Source organism: Mus pahari, chromosome 18 (assembly GCF_900095145.1).
Source record: "Mus pahari chromosome 18, PAHARI_EIJ_v1.1, whole genome shotgun sequence".
Taxonomy (NCBI): Eukaryota; Metazoa; Chordata; class Mammalia; order Rodentia; family Muridae; genus Mus; species Mus pahari.
This window is the reverse complement of record NC_034607.1, coordinates 53,414,069-53,435,555: the sequence shown is the minus strand read 5'-3', so window position 1 is coordinate 53,435,555 and position 21,487 is coordinate 53,414,069. Positions and strand designations below refer to the sequence as shown.

The window sequence follows — 21,487 nt, the reverse complement described above, 5'->3', positions numbered from 1 at the left end:
CCAGATGCTGCTGTCTCCTGAGACCTCTGCTGACCCACCCAACTCAGCACCGAGGCCGCCTTCTCCTCCCTCCTCTTGGCATCCCACTCCCTCTGCCTGCTGTCTGTTCTATAGCACTCAGCTCCATCGCGCTGGCAGCATTCCTGCGTATTCCTTGTGGTTTGCCATCCCTCTTCCATACTCAGCAGTTAAGTGTCACAGAGCAGTGGACCATTTGGCTCACCGATGACTCTCACGGTTTTGGCACAATGCCTGGCAAACTCCAGGCAGGCCCTTAGGAAGAGTTTGGCAAATGGCGTCCATTCCTTCATAGCTTCCTCCCTTTCAATGCTGAGGTCCTCGGGAACTGTCATTCTTATACCATATGTGCTCCTAGGAGGCCTCACCTACAGCAAACCTGAATCCTAGGTGCCTCCTCTGCTCGCTAGGCAGCTACTCAGACCCAGAGGCACCTCCCCCAAGAAGGCCCTCTCCCTTCTCTCAGAGCTTCCTGGCTTCCTGTATCTCCATAGGTAACATCTTCACTGTCACCAGGCAAGACCTTAGGTCTCTCCATCATCTCTCAGTACTCTACTAGAGATGGGGATATAGCTTAGTGGCCTAGCACGTGCAAGATTGTAGGTTCAGTCCCCAACACTGCAAAAGGACAAAAACAAGAACAACCCCCCATCTGTACCCAGAAATGTGAAATATTTGTGAAAGCATACAGAAGAAACTTAAAATTAAAAATCATATTCTCAGCACCCAGAGATATGCTCCCCATAGGAACAGAGAGCTTATGTGCACACACACCAAATAAAGCAGACACTGAGACAGCAGCTCTGTTACAAACACAGTGGATGGCGGCCCACTGGATGTTGCCATGGGGCAGTGAGGAGCAGCTCCCCAAAGCCAGAAGCTAGCCTGGCGCTCACCGAAGGGCTATGCTGCCCTGCGACTCAACAGAACTCCCACATCAGAGAATCTTACTCAACAACCATACCAGAGAGAGCTAAGAACAAAGCCCCACAACCAAGTCCTAACACAGGCCACAAGATGAACATCCACCAGACCACAAGGGCAGCCAAGCATTCTCCAACTGGCTATTTGGAGCGAGTGGCAGTGCTCTGTGGCTTCCATCTGCCCGCTAAGAAGGATCAGGGTACCCATCATAGGCTTGCTTGACTCCTTGGCAGTGTGCAATCCAGAGTAAAGCCTGCTGCCTTCCTCCCGTCCTCAAAGTCAAGCCCAGATCACAGAGTCAGCCCTCCCAAGGCCATGAGGTGCAGTGAGCCCTTGTCACAGGGTGCCTTGTTACAGTGCGCCTTGTCACAGTGTGCCTGCAAAGCCAGCCCTCCCAAGTCCATGGTGTGCAGTGAGCCCTTGTCACAACATGCCTGCAAAGCCAGTTTGTTCAACAGGTACTTTCCTGGTGACTTTGGCAGCTTGTCAATGTTATTGATCACAGTTGTTCTTCTGTGATCAATTCCCTGACTTCATATATCAAAGACACAGCACACATGGAAGTCATTCCGCCCAAAGCCCAAGAAACACTTTAGAAACTCGTTAAAGGAATGCAACTCCATTCAACACAGAAGCCATGATCCCGGAACAGTATCTTCTGGTAACTGACAGAGTCATTTCCAGGAATGATGTCAAAACGATTCCCCTAGGGTGGGAAGAATCCTGGAAAACTGAGTATCCTCACTGGCCAGACAGGATGGAAAAACCACAAAGGGCTAACTAAGACTTCAGGACAATAGTCGACCATGGAATGGTCACAGGTGTCATGGGGCTAAGCACCTGAAGAACAGAACATCCTGCTCAGTGGGCCAGTGAGGTGGCTCTGAGGATAAAGACATTGCTGCCAAATCTTAGGGTCTGAGTTCAATTCCCAGGACCCACACAGTAGAAGGAGAGAATTGACTCATACAATGTCTTCTGACCTCCACACTCAGGCCATGGTATGTGTGTGACCCACCCGCCCTCCCCCCAATAAATAGAAAAAATAATGTAATAATAATTTCAAAAGGTGCCAGCTGGTGATGAGCCGATTTGCAAGGTGAAGCGTGCAGAAGAGCATCACGGCTAGTTATGGAAAACGGAGCTCAGACAGCCAGAGCAGGGGTGACTCTGCCAGGCTGTGCTTCCAGAAAGCCCACGGGAGGTGAGGTGGTGTGCAGAACGTGGCAGTGTTCCCAGGCTATGTCTGTGCTCACCGGGAGAGTGCAAGGCTGGTCAGCGGAGAGGGAGGAGCAAGGCTGTGGAAGGCCTTGTCCAGTGTATTATTCTATGACCTTCACCAAGGTCGCTGACAGTTCCAAATCTTGGCCCCTGTCTTAGTCAGTGCCCTGTGGTTGTGAAGAGACACCAGGACCACAGCAACTCCCATAAAGGAAAACATTTAACTGGGGCTGGCTCACATACGTGTTCAGAGGTTCAGTCCGTTATCGTCATGGAAGGAAGCATGAAGGCGTGCAGGCAGACCTGGAGTTTTACATTTCAGCAGACAGCGAGCAGGAAGAGAGAGTTACACTGGGCCTGGCTTGAGGATTTGAAACCTCAAGCCCATCCCGAGGGGCACACTTCCTCCAGTGAGGCCACACCCACTCCGACAAGGCCACGCCTCCTAATAGCACCATTCCCCTAAAGACCAAGCATGCAAGTCTATAAGCCTATGGGGGCCATTCCTACTCAAACCACCACAGCCCCCATCTCCAAACTTACTCCCTAGAAACCAGAGTAGCGTCCTGATCATGGCAGACCTCAGCGTGGGATGGTCAGGTATGTGTACTGAAGCAGGATCCCAGTTTCATCCTTTTACTTGCAGGCTGGGGGGCAGGGCAGGGTGGGGTCTGAGAAGCCAGTGGAAAGGCTTTGGGTTCACAAACTGTGCCCTGTGGTCTGTGTTCTTTCCTACTGGTCCCATCCCCACGCCTCCCAAAGCACTAATGGGGTGCTAGGCCTGGGGTGCTAGGCCTGGGGTTCCAAAGGTTTCACTCACTCCAAGGTTCCACTTACTTCCTATACAACAAATGATCACTGGCTTTCCTGCTACAGCGACTGAGAGCGGAATTCGCACTTAGAACCCGCCCAGCCTAGGTCGTCAGCTCAGCCATGGTAATCCCGCCCCTGCTGACCCCTGCCAGGCTCTAAGGGACATACTCTGACATACTCTGAGCTGCTGTGATCCTTGCTTTGATGGAAGGCGTCTGCCGGCCCCTAGATGGGGCATGCCAGCAGGTTAGCAGGGCAGACAGGGATTCCCTGTGGACCCTCCTGGGTACTTCTCTGGACGCAGCAGTGGGTCTATTTTCCTTGTGCCTTCTTGTCTACTATGAACAATTCGACAGGCCGCCGTCTGGGGGTGGTTGCTGATAGATGGAGAACACCATAATCAAAAAAAGACCAAGACTGCATCTCTGTAGGTCACCGAGGCATCCCCAGAACCTGGCAGCTAGCTTTTAGGGGCTCTGTCCCCTCTCTCCCTAAGTACCATGTCTCTTCAGCCTGGGCACAGAGGCCCTCGCGGCAGCCTGAGGCTACACAGGAGGGCAGGGGGAGGGTATACATGGAAATGTGTATAGAGACATGGCTACCTGGAGTTGAACCTCCCACTGGGAACAGACTTCTTTCCCTTCTAGATCCATGGTATTTAGGGGCTGCTTTCTCCCACCCCTTCCCTGTCTCTCTCTGAGGGACAGCCAGACTCTTCCTGGTCATCCCTGGAGCATCATGTGAGTGCTCTGAAGTGGGAAGGTCAAGGAGCGAGGCTTAGCAGGCAGTAGAACAGGTCTGCAGCCAGCTCCTCCTAACCCCGTGCTCTTGGCCACACTTCTGCCTCAGCCAAGGCCTTGTCTGGTTTTAGGTTCTGTCTCTGCCCAAAGTCTTGGGCTGCGGCTGGGGTTCTGCTCCTTTGATGGGGGTGCAGGAGGGGTGGTGATCTCATCCTCGAAGGGGATTAGTCATCACAGAGACAAGGACAGAGCTGGGGAGGGGGGCAGGATAGAGCCTGACTCTATGTAAGTGAGTCATCTTCCCTGCCAGCTCCAGAGGGCCTGCCTTTGACAGCAGCTCCCCAGGAGAGGTTGTGAGGTGGGAGCTACCCGGAGGGAGGGAGGCAGGAGTAGTTACCCGGCTTTTAATAACTCAGTTTGTTGAATGATTTCTGGTGAGGAGAAGAGTTTAATCCCAGAGAGGAGGCACAGAGTGGGGGTTGAGAGCAGCCCCAGCAGGCAATCTATGCCAGGGCACAGAGCTCCGGGGAACTGCTTTTCCGCTCACAGCTTAAGGAAACCTTTCTCATGTTGAAAAGCGCTGGTCTAGCTAGAGGCTGGGCTGTGGCTCAGAGGTAAGGAGGTCTGTGCAGTGTGTACATGTACAAGGCCTTGCATGACATCTTCATCACCAACAAAGAGAAAACACTGACCTACACCATGGAACTCAGTCCCATTTCCCAGCTTCCCTGACCCCTCAGCCTCCCCAGCCCACAGCCTCCCTGCCATTAAACAAAGAACATCATCTCCCGGGTCCCAAAAGGCAGGCCAGGCGAGCCTGCCTAGGATGATGGGAGGCAATACTTTTGTCCTGTGTCTGGCTGGCTCCTGCCTCTGTAGCCAGACACCAGACACTAGAGTGAGGCAGACACCCACCCCTGCACTCACAGGAGAGGCCTAAGTCAGACACCCCTGCTTTTCAAATTGACCCAAGCACAAGCAGCAACTAACATAAGGACATAACACAACGGAACACAAGGTCTAGTCTCAGCTTTGCCACCAACATCTACCTGTCCATCCACCTGCCTATCATGTACCTATCTATCTATCTATCTATCTATCTATCTATCTATCTATCTATCATGTACCTATTTATCTATCTATCTATCTATCTATCTATCATGTACCTATTTATCTATCTATCTATCTATCTATCTATCATCATGTACCTATCATGTACCTATCTATCTATCTATCTATCTATCTATCTATCTATCTATCTATCATCTATCTATCTATCATCTATCTATCTATCAATCTATCTATCAATCTATCTATCTATCTATCATCTACCTACCTACCTATCATCTATCTATCTATCTTTTGGGCTTGACAAAGCTGGTGCTTATCCCTACATGGACCTCCTACCCAGCAGAGAGCCCAGAGGTGAAGCTGAGGCTCCCTGAAGGGAAAAGATGTGTCCACGACGAAGCCAGGCTGAGCTTGTTTCCAGTGCCCAGATTCCTATGTAATGTTTTAAAGGACATTTTTCTCACACATCTGCCCTGAAGCACTTTAGCTATGATGTAGGGGCCAGGTCTGGCCTAAGGTGTTTCTCACAAGGCCCTTCTATCACCCCCTAGCCCCCATGGAAACCCCACCCTCCTTCTGTGCTCATAACCACAGTGAAAGATTGGCACTGGGTCTCTTGAAGGAAAATGTTTTGTCCATGCAGCCTCACTTGTAGAGGGAGCAAAACACCAGCTACCACAGCTCCTGCCCGTGGCCGTCCGCGAGAGGTGCCCAAGTCTTGGGAATGCTGACCTCCTGACCTTCTTTGAGACTTTCATTCCTGGAAAGCAGAGCTGAGTATAGCATTTGTTCACGCAAAGCTACGAGGTGAATAGAAGCCTCTCCCAGCATTCTCCTTTCCTTTTCCCCACAGATTCGCATCCTCCGACAGCCGCACGCAGGCACCCGAAGGCTCACCCTACATGTGCCCCAGACCCTGTGTACAGCTGCTGGGAATGGCATGCCTTTCTCAGTCCCGGAGTTTGGCTACTACACTCTTGAATACTTCAATACTGAGTACCAACTCCCTCCGCCCACTGGGCTTCCCCAGTCACTCCAGCAGGGGCACTTCCCTCAGGAGGCGCTACTGTGGATACACCTGGAGGCTGGGGTAGTCTGTAGGCTGCCCAGGTGATGCTGCTGTGTCCTGGGTGCAGCCTTCTTTAACTTCCAAACTCTCCCATGTGACCTCTCTTCCCCTGTCATACCCCAAGTCCTTCCACCTACGGACATTATCACTTACGCCGAGGTCTTGAGTAAGTTACTGACTTCAGCATCTTTACCTGTTGGGTAGATCCAATTTGTGAGCCTCACACACGGGTACGATAGTAATTCCCGCCACAGTCCATCCGATCAAAGGCACCATTCAGTGTGGATACTCTCAACCATGTATGTATCACGAGGAATTTAAAATACTGCTAAATAACTGCCATTGCTTGTAAGGTACATGACAGTTTGAGACATGTTAAAATTTAGCCATTGGGAAAGGCGGTGAGTTAAAAAGCCCAGGCCACCTGGTGGATGCCCTCGAGAGTTATGGCAGTGATTAAATAGATTTCTAAGCAGGTAGCCCTTGGCACAGTGCCTGGGGTTGTGAGGGCTCAGCTGATGCCTGGAGTCCTTTGCCTTCTTCAGCCCTCCTTAGCCCTGGCTCTCGCAAATGGTTCAGGCTTACCAAGACAGCTGGTTGTCCACCCTGGAGAGCGACACAGAGCAGGCTGTCATGTTGCAGTCCTGAAGTGCCAGGTCTGCGGCTTGTGGCCTGGGAAGTGTCTGATCCTGTCTTTCTCGACTGACAAGACGTCATCCACAGAGCGTGGCTGAGAACCTCTTTCCTCTCTTCTTTTTCTTAAGTTTATTTATTTTTATTTCGTACACGCTGGGGTTCTGTATCTGCGTGTATAATGTATCTAACTCCAGATCCCCTGGAACTGGAGTTCAGACAATTGTGAGCTGCCATGTGGGTGCTGGGAATACAACCTGGGGCCTCTGGAAGAGCCACCAGTGTTCTTGACCACTGAGCCATCCCTCCAGCTCCCCTCCTCTCCTCTCTTATAGAGCCAGGCTGTGTTCCATCCACACTGCAGCCCCCCACTTCACAGCTCACCCCACATCTCCTTCTCTTCTGCTTCCAGACAGAGAGACTCAGCTGGGCCCATCCTTCATGAGCCCTGGAATTCTTGAGTACCTGGAATTCCTGAGTATTAAATTAAATTGGATTTTAAGCAATTCAAATTTATCAGGGTATGGTGATGCATGCCTGTAATTCCAGTACTTGTAATCCCAGCCCCCAAACTGGGGAACTGCAGAAAGTTTGAGGCAAACCTAGGTCACAGAGCAAGATTGTCTCAAAACTGTGTCAAATGGGATGGTATCGTTCCGAAAGGCTTCCTAGGGAAGTGTCATCCAAACAGATGAGACTAGCAAATAAAAATGCAGGTCCTACAATTCCAGTTCGAATTCACATAGGGAACTGCCTTTTGGTAAAAATATGCCTGCAATGGAAATTCTAATTAACTATCTACAGCTGGACAGAGTCCAGTTAAGAAATCCTCCAAGATACCTACTGCCATATTTCATTTAAATTCAGCATCATAATGAGTTCAGCTGTTGTATAGCAGATTCATACTTGTTAACACGCACTGATAAACCCTCTGGAATGGGCCGTGTCCTGGAATCTGCACTGTAATCGTACAACCAGCTGCTTGTAACACCCCAGTGGTTTGTTAAATCATCCCGGAGAAATTCTTAGTGGCATTTTTAGTCTCAAGAGAATGCCAGGTTGAACTACAAATTAGACCCCAGAGTCAACAGTACAGCACCTTCTGGCAGAAGGTCTCAGAGGGTAAAGGGCCAGGTCTCCCATGGCCTGCCCAGTGCCAAGGCGCAGGCCCCAGGGCAGTTCAGCATCTGACAAGTGGGTCCAGCAAGCACCTATACTTCCACATTGACTTCCTTGTCTATGTTTCAGGCAGGGGCGGGGGTGGGGGTGGTTACAACTCTTCACAGAGTGGCTGGATAGGAAGAGAGTGTCAGTGTCTGGTGTGTCACACAGAGACTGTCACCCAGGGCTACATGATGCCCATTAGCAGTGTCTGCCCTGTCTCGGTCCCAGGCTTCTCAAGCTAAACTCAGGGACCTTGTCAACAGGATGGCATTTGTGAGGGCGGGAGCCTCGCAGTTCCGTCAGAGTGACATGCTGAAGCCCCGGGTGCCTGCTCTTGCAGACTGGGATGGCAAAACGTATGACATCAACAACACAGCGGGTGGGTCTGGTGTGAACCCGGGGACTGGCTCACCTCTTCATGGCGTGACGGGTCGGGGAGAGACTCTGTGGCATGGGGTTGCTTTCTCTGTGCCCCGGGCTCTGAGGTCCTCCAGACTGAGTCTGGATGCACGTGAGCTTCCTGGGTCTGAGGGCACTGCTGCTCCACTGAGGAAGTAACGTCTAGGCAAGCTCCTCAGCCTCCCCCAGTGCCCACAGCCCTGAGCGTAGCTCCTCAGCCTCCCCCAGTGCCCACAGCCCTGAGTGTAGCTCCTCAGCCTCCCCCAGTGCCCACAGCCCTGAGTGTTAATGGGGAAGAGAATGGATCATTCCCTGCCCTGTCTACTGAGCTGAACTAACTTATGGTTTATAAGAAACTAAGGGAGAGAAGTAAGCCCAGGAACAAAACAAGAGATGTTCAGTGGCCGTCCATTGATTAGCCAGTGGCCCTCCAAACCTGCTGTCACCTATGTTTAGAGAATGTCATTCCAGGAGTACAGTCGTTGCCCTCCCAAGTAGTTATGCTGAGTACAAACTGAGTGAGGGCCACAGAAGACTCCAGCGTAGGTTCTGGCCCTGGTACATGTGGCAACAGAGGAACAGACTATGCACAAGTATGCTGGTATTAAAAGCCACTTACCTGGTCTTGGTCATCTTGCTGGGGCCCTTGGGAAGTTTGGCTATCCAAAAAGAAGTCAGATCCATACCCTAAATCCAAGTGCTAAAGGGGGATGGGGGTGGTCTCAGTGGAAGCCAGGAAGCCAGACATGGGATAGGGGTTGGGGGATGGGGGGTTAGGTATCTGCCCCACACTGGAGGATGGGAGAGAGGCAGTCTTGGTCATATGGAGCAAGGTTGGCCTGTGGGGGCCCCAAGGGAGAGATGAGTGCCCTGCCTGTGGTTATCCAGAAGCAACAGACATCTCGTACGCTGTGTCCAAGCCCTAGGTCAGGTCTTACCTAAATGACCAGCTTGTGTCATCTGTGAACAGAGGAAGAGCGATGGCACCTCTGCATGTCCAGGTGAAGGTGGTAGCCCCGATGCAGGAGAGTGACAAAGACTCCTAGCAACAGAGTCATGACATAGGGCTGATACTCTTCTCCACGCCTCCCCTCTCCCCAGACGTGGGGCCCCGGCAACTGCTCCCCTCTGACTTGGGGTTCCCTCTGAGGTGTGGGGCCTGCCTCTTTATAGGCTGTAGACACAAGGTGAGCTGGCACACACTGGGCTGGCACAGTATGCAGAGCAAATGTAGTGGAACTGGTTTGTTGGATGGACCGACGCAGAGAGCGGATTCGTTTCCTCCTACCGCCTTTAAGAACTTTCTTTTGCAGCCAGGTGTGGTGGCGCACACCTTTAATCCCAGCACTTGGGAGGCAGAGGCAGGCGGATTTCTGAGTTCAAGGCCAGCCTGGTCTACAAAGTGAGTTCCGGGACAGCCAGGGCTATACAGAGAAACCCTGTCTCGAAAGAAAAAAAAAAAAAGAACTTTCTTTTGCATCCTTAACAGCATCTTCCACAAACGCCAGCGTTCCCTGTAGCCTTCCCTTTCGGTTTGCCTTTGAGTACCAGTTCTGAGACTTAGAACTCATCCTCTGGTACCAAGTCTGACCTTCTAATTCACCTCCTGCCAAAGCTTAGCCACGGTAGCGCTGAAATCTTGTCTTATTATGTCACCAGGCCCTTAACATCCTCTTTTGGCTCTTGCTGGTGGGGCTGCACTGACCACTCTAAGAGCAGGCATGCCCTTTCTTAGAGGCCTGGGTTCAATTCCTAGAACCAACCAACCAGCCAGTACTCATGGCCAAAGAGCAAAATGGAATGAGAAAGGATTCCATAATGCGCTTGCAAGGACATGCCCACCATGGTTTGAAGACCCTTCCAAAGGTTCCACAGCCTCCTAATAGTGCCCAGGGACCAAGCCTTCAGCTGATGGGAATTTAGGGGATATTCAGAATTCCAGTCCTCCTCTGCCTGGGCAGCTTCCCCTTTGAGTTCCCACCCAGACTGGCGCCAACACAGCCTCAAACCCTGAGGACATTGTCAATCCACTCCATCATCCTCAAGCCCCAGCCCACACCCAGACAGGAGGAGGGACATACCCAGCTAGGAAGAGAGCAGCCTGTTTACCCTCTGAAGTCCACGGTTCTCTTGACAGCTCCTCGTAACCCCCAGCGGTAGGGGAAGGCACCTGCACACAGTGAGTAACTCAAGTCTGTCCCCAGCAATGTCCAGGAGAATCTCTAGCCTTCAGATCCCTGGAGGTGTATGGGGGTGGGTGAGGTGTCCTAGCTGTTAAACCTGTTTTACCTATTTAATAAGCCCGGCGTGGATCTGTCTTACTGACTTGAGGTCACACACCTATAATCCCAGCAGAGATAGAATAAGGGATCCAGAGTCCAAGGTCCCCCTTGGTTACATAGTAAATCTAAAGCCATCCTAGGCTACATGAGACTCTCTTGCAAAGAACCACACCACCACCACCACCACCAGCAGCAGCAGCAGCAGCAGCAGCAGCAGCAGAATCCCTCCCCACCCCACCCCCAAAGAGGAAGGATGAGGAATTATTTCTCAGTTTTGAAACTTTAGCTGAAAGACAGAAAGCACAGGAAAATCCAATTCAGCATCCTCTTAACAAGACTAAGCTCAGTTTTCCTGGCTTAAGATTTTTCCATTTCTTTAGCAATTTAACAAAGGAATTCCTCTGCCTGTTTCCCTGCTTAAGCAGGAGCAGTGTGCTATGACAAGTGGAGGTGGCAGCCTGTTTTCGAACAAGCTGCAGGCCAGGCTCTCGCTGCCTATCCTTGGGTCTCTTAGGTGGGCATGGAGCTCAGTGGTAGAGCACCGGCCAGTCTTGTCCTACTGGCTCTCATCTCCAGCTGTGACAAAATAAAATAAAGCATCCCATTAGTTTTCTCCTAAACTCTAGAAAAACAGTCCTCAAGTTAAATAGTAACTTGTATCAAAAGGAGATTCAAGTCTTCCACTTGTAACGCTCTAAAGCTCAAGAATATTCTTTTTTTTTCTTAACACAGGAATGTGAGAAAGCACAGACTATTCACTGTTTAACACATCTGACACAGCTAGCACTTGGGTGCCATTTTGAGGACCCCTGCACATAAATCCCTACCTTCTGCACCCTCTCCCCAGGAAAGCCCCAACTCTCATAATTTAGTCAGCAAAGCAGGCATCCCTTTAAAAAAAAAAAAGTATTATATTACTGAAGTAGGCTATTCCTTTTGCATACAGCCTCTTTTGTTCATAATATTGTAAATATCTATGGCTCATGCTGTAGGACCCCCTTTTGGGAAACCCCCACTCGAGTCTTGGGAAAGGGCCCACCCAAGGAAACGTGAGAGACCGTCTTGATGCAAACACACGAGGTAGTTTAGTGGCGGAGCTGGAGACTGATACGTATCTCACACAGGAGACAGAGGAATCGACCACGAGGCTCGAAAGCTAGGGGGTTTTATAGAGAGAGGGTCAGGGGCTAGGAGGAATTGGCGCGGTTTCACCCGATTGGCTCATTTGAACATCAGCAAAAAAACTATTACACATCAACAGAATAGTATGTGCAAGTCAGGATGTCAGGAGTCCTGAGGGGCGGATGCTTATCTAGGTCAGTGGAACATCTGGTTAACATATAACTTCAATGTCAGGAGGGCAACGGGCAGAAGGAGGTGCCAGGCCACCAGATGGCTGATGACTCAGCCAAGATAGCCCAGACAAGTTCCTGCATTCTTCTTTTATCTTTATGGCCAGTCAGCCCCAGGAATGTTTTAACAACGGGCCTGCCTGGACAGGCCCGGGCCTGTTCCACTCACTATGTTCTCAGCCTCAGGCTTCTAAGCTCACAAACAACTTTTTCTTTGGACTATTTGACATGTTACATGAATCACAGGCCTTAAATTTCATCTTAAATTTCATTTCCCTTCAGTGCTCTTTTTCTCAGTGTGTGAAGTTCCCTTGTAATGAGAAGACCATGGTCTAGGTGTGTTGCTGTGGACATTTGAGTGCAGTCACCCAAGGCTTTGAATGCCAGAGGTTTTAACTCCTCCTGGAGCCAGAGTCACAGGTGGTTGTAAGCCCCCTGACGTGGGTGCTCTTAAGTGTTTCTGCTTGGATGGAGGAGTATCCCGGGACTCAGAAGCTTTGAGGTGGGACAGTATCCCAATGGAAGGGCACCCTTCCTAAGACAGGAGAGCACAGGATGCACACAGTTCTGAGATGCCTCCTCAGCAGAGGCCCTGCAGCTCCCAGGGAGGAGGGTTCTCAGGAGCTTCAGCCCCACTCCACTTCTTCCCTCCTCCAGGGTGCTTCTTGGCTTCTTCCGATGAGCAAGTCACGCGAGGCAGCAAATCTCATAAGAGAGATCTATTGAAGGGTCCAGGATGTAGAGGAACAAATCCAGGGATGGTTGTCTCTGCTCTCTGGAGTGGACAAGGGGCAGAGCTTATATAGGATTTCTTAGGGGTTGGGCTTTCAGGGCAGAGATTTCCAGATTGAGGATTAGTGGAAGTTAAAGTCCTGAGCTTGGGGAGCTCAGGGATTGGTGGGTTCTCCTGCTCTGGGATTGGTGGGTTATCCTGCTCAGGGATTGGTGGGTTCTCCTGCTCAGGGATTGGTGGCTTCCCCCACCACCACCACCACCTTCTTTTTCCCTTCATTGGGCCCATGGATTAGTGTGGCAAATCCTTCCCGGATGCAGCCTGCTTTGGCTGAGGCACCATCTCTGTGGAGCTGCTGGGGAGGCTGGAGAGGAGGTGCTGCCACTGTGGACAGCTCCTGTGGGGCAGGCAGCTCCCGCTGTGATATTTCACAAAGGTCCTAGGCTGAGTCATGAAAGGAGCATAGACAGCTCCTGTGATGTCTGCAGACTAAGGAGGTGTCATGGTGTCGCCCTTTTTACAGGAGCCTCCATTTTAACAGGTGCCACCGGAGGGTGGGGGCATCTTACAGCAGCCATAGGCTGCAGCTTCCCCATTTAGGGACTACAGGTACTCAGATAGGAACTGCTTCAAAAGCAGTAAGCGCTCTTCCAGCCTCCAATCTAGGACTTTCTAAATTTGTTTGCTTTGTGAGATGAGGTCTCCTATATCCTAGGCTGGCTTCCATCTTACTATGTAGCCAAAGATGATTTTGAACTCCCAGTCCTCCTGCCTCTACCTCCTAAATGCTGGGATTACAAGCGTTCATCACCATGCCTGCTCTCTACCCCCAACATACACCAATCCACAAACAGTGCTGATTTCTCCGTGAGCCCAGGGGCTTGAATTTGGCTTTAGAGTATTGTAAAAATCCTTCTTACAAATTCCTGGGCAAACCACTAACATTTTCTTTGTTATGTTACTGTTACCTGCTTCTTTTAAAATTCTTTTGCGGCCAAATGTGGAACACAAAGGGTAAACCATCTTTCTCAATGAGCAAGATCATCTGATTTTCCCTGAACTTCAGTCAGTAGGCATAAGATGAACAGGCAACTTGGGCCCTTCCTCCAGGGAATCAAGAACGTGATTAGCATCTAAGCCTAAGGAATTTGCTCTTCAAGTGGTAGGTGTATGCTCTCTGGAATATTTAAGGAGATAATAAGCCAAGTGGTACAAGGTATCCTTGACTTCTTCCTAGAGCTGGGCCCGCTGCACAGAAGCACACAGGTTGTCCTTCTCTGTTGGGTGTGAAGGGAGTGGTGTGCCTCTGAAGGTCTGCTCCCGTGGATGCGGAGATGTCTGGTGATACTCAGATAGCTCAGACTCTAAGCACCAAGAAAAATCACGAGAGCTTTCTCCCCACCCGCAACCCGTGGCAGCCGGCTTTCTGTGGGAATCCATTGACAAACCCTTCAAGGCCTGGCTTTCAACAAGTGGACAGGTTACCTCTTTTTTTTTTTTTAGATTATTTATTTATTATATGTAAGCACACTATAGCTGTCACTATAGTTGTCTTCAGACACTCCAGAAGAGAGAGTCAGATCTTGTTACTGATGGTTGTGAGCCACCATGTGGTTGCTGGGATTTGAACTCAGGACCTTCGGAAGAACAGTCGGGTGCTCTTATCCGCTGAGCCATCTCACCAGCCCGGGTTACCTCTTTATTAAAGGGTTCAAAGCACTAAGCAGCCACCTGAGCATGGGACAGACCTTTCAGGATAAAACTCCAACCACATACTGGCACCACAGGGCCCAGCTAGACCAAACATGGTGGTCCTGGAGGGGAACCCGAAGTCCAGTGGCAGATGTCCAGATTTGCACTCCAAAGGCAGGCAGGGAACTGGCCCCCAAATGATCCTTGTGTGGGCTTCATAAGTGAACCAGAGCTATCAGGCAATTCTCTCTCACTGGGCCCAGAGTAAACAATCCTGATTACAAGATGTTCTTCTGGAAGCTCAGCCCAATAAGCCTGTCAGCCCGACAGAGTCCACAGGAAATTCAGTTAGGGGAACAGGTGTCATTCACTGGTTTTTTGGGCAGCGCAGTGGTTTGCATCTGCGCACCTGGTGCTGCTCTGTGAATCCTATCGGTCCCGTCCAGTGCATATCCACCCTACCTGCGTTGTTTAAATACCCCCAAGGCATAGGGCAGAACTCCATCTTGTTGGGATTCATCATGACCAAGAGCCACCAAAAGAGGGAACCGGCTAAGTACTATCCAGCAAATGAGTTAATTCCCCCTCTGCATTCGCCTGCCACACCACATGCTACCACCAGCCCTCGCTGACCCTGGCTGTTATCTCCGCAGGTTTCGGCATGACCACACCAGCCACAGTGGGCGGGAAGGCCTTCCTCATCGCCTACGGACTGTTCGGCTGCGCGGGGACCATCTTGTTCTTCAACCTCTTTCTAGAGCGCATCATCTCGCTGCTGGCCTTCATCATGCGCGCCTGCCGGGAGCGCCAGCTGCGCCGCAGTGGCCTGCTGCCCGCCACCTTCCGCCGCGGCTCGGCGCTGTCGGAGGCCGACAGCCTGGCGGGCTGGAAGCCCTCGGTGTACCACGTGCTGCTCATCCTGGGCCTGTTCGCCGTGCTGCTGGCCTGTTGCGCCTCGGCCATGTACACCAGCGTGGAAGGCTGGGACTACGTGGACTCGCTCTACTTCTGCTTCGTCACCTTCAGCACCATCGGCTTCGGGGACCTGGTGAGCAGCCAACACGCCGCCTACCGGAACCAGGGGCTCTACCGCCTGGGCAACTTCCTCTTCATCCTGCTCGGCGTGTGCTGCATCTACTCGCTCTTCAACGTCATCTCCATCCTCATCAAGCAGGTGCTCAACTGGATGCTGCGCAAGCTGAGCTGCCGCTGCTGCACGCGCTGCTGCCCGGCTCCCGGCGCGCCCCTGGCTCGACGCAACGCCATCACCCCTGGCTCCCGGCTGCGCCGTCGCCTGGCCGCTCTGGGTGCCGACCCCGCGACTCGCGACAGCGATGCCGAGGGCCGCCGCCTGTCGGGCGAGCTCATCTCTATGCGCGACCTCACGGCGTCCAACAAGGTGTCGCTGGCGCTGCTGCAGAAGCAGCTGTCCGAGACGGCCAACGGCTACCCGCGCAGCGTGTGCGTCAACACGCGCCAGAACGGCTTCTCGGGCGGCGTGGGCGCGCTGGGCATCATGAACAACCGGCTGGCAGAGACCAGCGCCTCCAGGTAGAGCGGCCGCCCGCCCTCAGCGCCGCGGACCTGGCCCGGGCTGCGCGCCGCCGGGCGGGTTTGCTTCACTTCTCTCCGAGATGGCGCTTTCTTAATCTTTATCCAATAAAAACGAAACCAAAAAAAAAATCCAACCACCAAAACAAACATGTTTTCTAAAGAAATACTATTGGGCCAGGCCTGACGTTATCAAAGGCAAATTTTAGATGAGACTGTGGTTTTGTTTTTTGTTTTTGTTTTTGTTTTTTGAGTTCCCTCTTGGAGAATTGTGGCCCCCAACAAATTTCCCCTCCAGGAAGAGAAAAAGTGGCACCCCAAATTCCCCGCTCTGCGCCAGCGCATACTGCAACAAAGAGAGTGAGTGCATCCCTGGCCTTTGCAGACAGGCACTAAACCCTTCCCCATGCACATAAGCAGCTGGCAACCCCAAAGCATATGGTGCCGCCTTTCGTGGCTCTGAATTACCTCCTCAGCCTTTAGAATACTGGCTCAGCCTAGCAGCTTGCTTCTGGTCGTCAGAAGTGATATAGTCACAGTTTTGACAGGTGGGGGTAGGGTGAGCCATATGTTGCCTCCCTGTGTATATATATAGAACAGCCACTACACATAGGGAATGGTGTAGTATTATGCAATTAGAGGAAACACAGCACCCACCCGCAGTCGGCAGCATACCCCCCCCACACACACACACACATACTTGAACATTGCAAATGGTGAGGGGCTTAGCTGGCCTTTCTCAGCCCGCAGCTAGTCCACTTAGTAAGTTCTACTTGCAGAAGCCCAGGGGGACCTGCAGGGAGGGGCTCTCTAACTGAGAGCCTGGCTCTGCTTCAGCATGTTCTCTGATATGAGCCCTCAACCTTCTTTTCATTCACAAGCTTCATGCACACGCAGGGAGACCAGCTAATGGAGACCAACTAACGGAGACCAGCTGCCACCTCTTAGAGAAGACTTTGTTACTGTTGTCCTCTTAACTACCATTGACCAGCTCAATTCTTCCCCCTTTTTAAAGAGCCCAGAGGTGCAGAGCACAGCCCCTTCCCATCCACCTCTTCTTCGATCAGGGGCTCTACCCTCTACTCCCAAGGGGCCTGCAGCACCAAAAACCCAAAGCAGCCATATTACAAATGTCAGACCATTAAGCTCCCATGTCCACCACATAGTGTTTGAGATCATGTTCTAAGTCCCGTGTGGTCCTCAAATAACCAGGTGGGTTTGTTTTCTCTCTGCATTGAATTCTACACTGGAGGTGGAGGAAGCAGGAGGGAGGGAGCTGCCAGAACCCAGAGGAGTCGTAGAATGAAAGGGACGCCTTCTGAACGGTCCTCAGGCTAAGGTTCTGCAGAGGGACGTCCAGATGCCCAAGGTTTCATTGAAAGGACAGAGTTTGGAGCAGTGAAGGAGCACACTTCTACCCTTTGTCTCATCTAAAGAAATGTGAACATGTAAGAAAAGTAGCGTCAGTGTTTATAAGCACACAGTGTGGCCACTGTGTACCACTTCTGATAGGAATCCCAGCAAAAGTGTCACCTCAATACCATCCTTCTCCCTGGCAATGTTTCTGGAGTGTGTGTGTATGTGTGTGCACGCGCACACACACCATTAAGAACTGTGCTTGAATGTCAAACTCCTCTTTCCCCTTCCAGTTCAGATAGGAAGGAAAATAACTAATCCGGGCCACAGGGACTCGGTTTGAGTAATTTCTAACATGCTTTACAGTTGGTCTTTAAACACAGGCTCTAATCTGATGTGACACCAATGAAGTGGGGCTGGCAGGAGAAAGATTTAGTCTAAATCTTCAAGGGGTAGGCCCTTCCAGAAGCCATGCTTCCAGGATCCACTGTGACTGTCCATCAGGGCTAGCTCATGGACTTGCATCTGAATGATGGCTTTGGTCCCAGGATATACTTTATCCAGGATAGGCCTTCTGACAGGGCCTGGAAGTAAAGCATCGGGCTTATCCATTTAAAAGAGGAACAGATTTAAAAAACATCCAATTAGAGATGTCACCTAGGCAACGAAAATAACTTGGGGAGCTGAGCCATTCAGAGGGGGAAGTAGAGATCCCATGGCAGAGGCAAAATAGCAGTTTGCCCACAGGGAGGGAGCTCTGGCACAGTAGGACCAAGTCACCACAGCTAGACGGACCTACCAAGACAGCCAGGCCACCGTCCTGACGAACAAACACGTAGCTCTGTGGAATCCTCCTTGGGAGGATGGGGAGCCACCTCCAGGATCCTCCAGGGAAGAAGAATGCCAAGCATCCGTCCCTTGGCGGCACCCTCTGTCACCATGCTTCTTAGGCTCTCTAAGTTGCTGGTGTTGCACGGCCTTAGCTGTATTCCGTTTCCTCCCTACGCTTTGGCTTTGGAAGAAGGCAAGTGGCTGCGGTTAGAGCAAGGGAGCATACGCACCGCGTGGGGGGGCAGGGAAGGGAGCCCCTTTCTCCTTCCTTCTCCTGGCTCCCCAGAGAAATCTCTGTCCTCCAAGTACAGCACATAGTATCTCAGGATCCAGTGACACCTGTACATCTTGGTCCCCGTCCCTCTGGTCCCCACCACATAACACCAGTCTCAGTCCTACTATGTGCTACGGCATACCGTCACTCTGCCCTGCCCAAACCAAAGGATTCAGTGCCGCAGATGCCTGGAGGCTGCTGAGCTCTTGAAAAGCTGGGGCTTCCGGGGCAGGGGACTTGATGGACCAATAGAGTTATGTGGTATGGCTTCCCGTTTAAGGGAAAGCTAAGAAGAAAAGACTCTCCTATCACTTTGGGAACAGCGACGTTGATCAGGACCCCTTTTCTAAGAAGGTCTCCACGTCCTTAGATGGCAACACCTGTTCCATGATCATGGGTGTCTCTAGTTTGACCCATGGCTGGCAGCTCACCAATGTTCTCAGCTCCGTGGGCTGTGGCTCACCTGCCTGACCTCAGGTACACACACACACACACACACACACACACACAGTGTTCTAGAGCATTGTAAGCTCCTATAATGACAGTGTGACTCCCATAACCCTTTGTCTTCTGGTTGTGGCCACATAGAACACAGAAGTCAGGGGCTGGGCATCAAGCCTTCTTAGAGTTAGTCAGGTCAGTAGAGACGCCACTGTTGATGCCACTGCCCGCTAAAGCCATGCACTCAGCCCCCGTGTCTTCCCAGTAAAGCTCGAGGTCCTGGTGGGATGGCCTAAGTGGCCAGACAACCTCAGCCTCAACCCTTGAACAGTGACAGGGTGCCCTAGCCCTTGCGTGTCATGTGCACACACGCACAGCAGCTACCACAAGCCGCTAGCCCTTTCCAAGGGGCCCTCCCAGGTGAGGCCACTTAGAGAAGAACGGTTTCATTTTTCCTGTTTAATTCTCTCTCCTAGGGCTTTGTTCCCCTCGGCATTGGGGAGTTTTGTGTGCCGTGTGCATGTGTTTATGTGTTACACAGAAGCCAGCATCCAGTCTCAAGCCCACCCCTAAGAAACAGATGGTCACCAAGACCCCCAGAAGGCACCTCTTTTTGGAGGTTTTGGAGTGAGGGTAACTGAGCCCTTATCCATAGAAGAGACACGTCTGGAGGGGACCGAGTCAGCCACCACCGGACCTGTGGGCCACCTGGGTCTATCTTAATGTAACCTTTTACACTCATAGGGGGCAAAATAAGCACAATACTCTTATCAGTGTCTGGGAGGTCCTGCCAGCCAGCAGCTCAGGGCACTTCAGTGTCCAGAAGAGATGCTGGGGCTTTGTCTGTCTGTCTGTCTCTAGGATTGCTGAATAGCGCCAGGTGACTCTGAAGGCTCCGCCAGCAGAGTGGAAAGGGGAAAGGGACCTACTGAAGCCATTCCTGGCCACACATGGTCTCAGCACCACAGATGTGGGGCCTGAACTCTCGTGACCCCAGAGAAGCCCAAGAACCTATAGGCATCCTGACCTGTGACAGAGCAAAGCCAGCCTCACTGTGTTCTGAGGAGAAGCAATGGCCTTTCTGCACCAACCCCCTCCCAAGACCCTGCTTCCCCCCCCCCCGCCCCTAACCCCCCAAGGAAGCTGGCCCTGGCTTTACTACTCATTTCCGTTGCTGTGTTCTCTGGGGAGTGGTTCGAGCATGCAGGCGAGCCTATGGCACTTGAAAACAACACTTTTCTCCTCCTGAGCAGCACTTTGCTCTGAGAGCACTAAAGGGTGTTTAAATTAACGATGAATAAAAAGTAGCCTGCCACCCTTTGAGCTGTTCTGCTTTCTGTCTGGTCAGAGCTCCTCCTCCTCCTCCTGATGTCCTGCTCACACGCTGCCTCTCCAGGCCCTTTCAGACTTGTGTCTGACTGCCAAGGGGATTGTTCTACAAATCCACAGAGCTACCCCTGAGCCAGGCTGGGCTAGGCTGGGCTAGGTTGGTCGAGTCAGGGCAAGCACTGAACCATGACCATGTTCTCAAACCTGGTTGTCCACTTGACCCTCCAAAGTGATCTTGGAAAGGTGCGGGGGCCAGACCCTACCCAGGAGGGACCTAGGATTGGTACCGTTGTAAGCAGTACAGGTGACTGTTGAGCCTGCCCTACAGCCACAGAGCAAGCGCACTATGCAGATTCTCCGATGCGATCAGAGCTCTGGATGCTGGCCCTAGATCTGCAGTCACGGAACTGACTCTGCTCCTTGCTCTCCTCATCTTTCAAATGGGTTCATGACTCCACATCCCTGTTAGGAATAAGCAGAAGTGAGAAATAACAAAGTGCGCAGAGGTGCAAGGTGTCCCCACCCTGAGAGGCATCACCAGAACACGGGGGCCCCTCTTATGTCCCCAGGGAGATGGGTTCCTTCTAGTGCTTTCTTTGGCTAGATACTCCTTTACAGCTCCAGCATCACAGAGCCACTGAGACATCCTTCCTCCTCCATGTGCCCCTCGTAGAGGTGCAGGATTACGGAGGAGGCTTTGGGGGAGGGGGACAACAGAGCCTTTCTCAGGTTCTAGGGCCCCAGAAATCTGATAGCCACCAAAGCCACCCCAAGACATCAGGTACTTGTTTGGAAAATTTGAAGAGTGGAATTCACAGCCCACAGAAGGTGTTAGAGAGACGATTGTTACAGACTAATAGGCGAACACTTACGAGGAAAAGAACGAGGACAGAGGTCCTCTGTAGCAGGAAGGGTACCAGGAAATAGGGTACCACTAAGCCTGGCTGCCTTGCAGTTAATGTTGGGGAAAGGGAGTGGGGGAGGGCAAGCTGGTCAGCCCAGTTCCCATGACACGCGTCTAGAACTTTCAGTTAGACACACACACACACACACACACACACACACACATGCACTACCCTCCCATTGCCCAGCCTCTGACCATTCCAGAACCAAAGACATTTGAGCTTAAACATTTCTGGCATCTCTGATCTCTAGCCAGGGTGAAACTGCCAACAGACCTGACATTTCCTACTTTTAGCCAAGAAAGAAACTGGTTACTTTTCTTTGGGGTCTTTTTTCCCTAATCTTCCTAACCAGTTTCTACCTACTTTATCATCTTCCGTGTGACCTAATCCATGGCCACACTCACCCTGGCTCCACCCACCTCTCCTGGCCCCACCCACCAAAGTCTACAAACACTCTCCAGCATCCTAAACTCTCCTGCTGCTGACCACAACCAACCAAATGTACCAGCCTCTCCCCTCTCCTGTCTACACCCGGGGCTTTCATGACATTACATGATAAAATGGAACGAAAAGTTTAATCAGGGATGGAGACATGGTTAGAGGTTAAGAGCAGTTGCAGAGGACCAAGATTGAATCCCAGCTCCTTGGAATCCCAGTTGCTTACAATTGGCTGTAACTCCAGATCCAGG

General features: G+C 51.6%; 1 protein-coding gene across 1 annotated transcript in view; it reads left to right on the top strand.

Moving 5' to 3' along the window:
- Kcnk12 (potassium two pore domain channel subfamily K member 12) overlaps positions 1–15,783 on the top strand; it is a 47,134-nt gene extending 31,351 nt beyond the window's left edge. The window contains exon 2 of the mRNA XM_021218396.2: positions 14,765–15,783. Within this exon, the coding sequence (XP_021074055.1) occupies positions 14,765–15,666 (902 nt within the window). The 3' untranslated portion in view covers positions 15,667–15,783. The remainder of the gene's footprint in view (positions 1–14,764) is intronic.
- Positions 15,784–21,487: the final 5,704 nt, after the last annotated feature.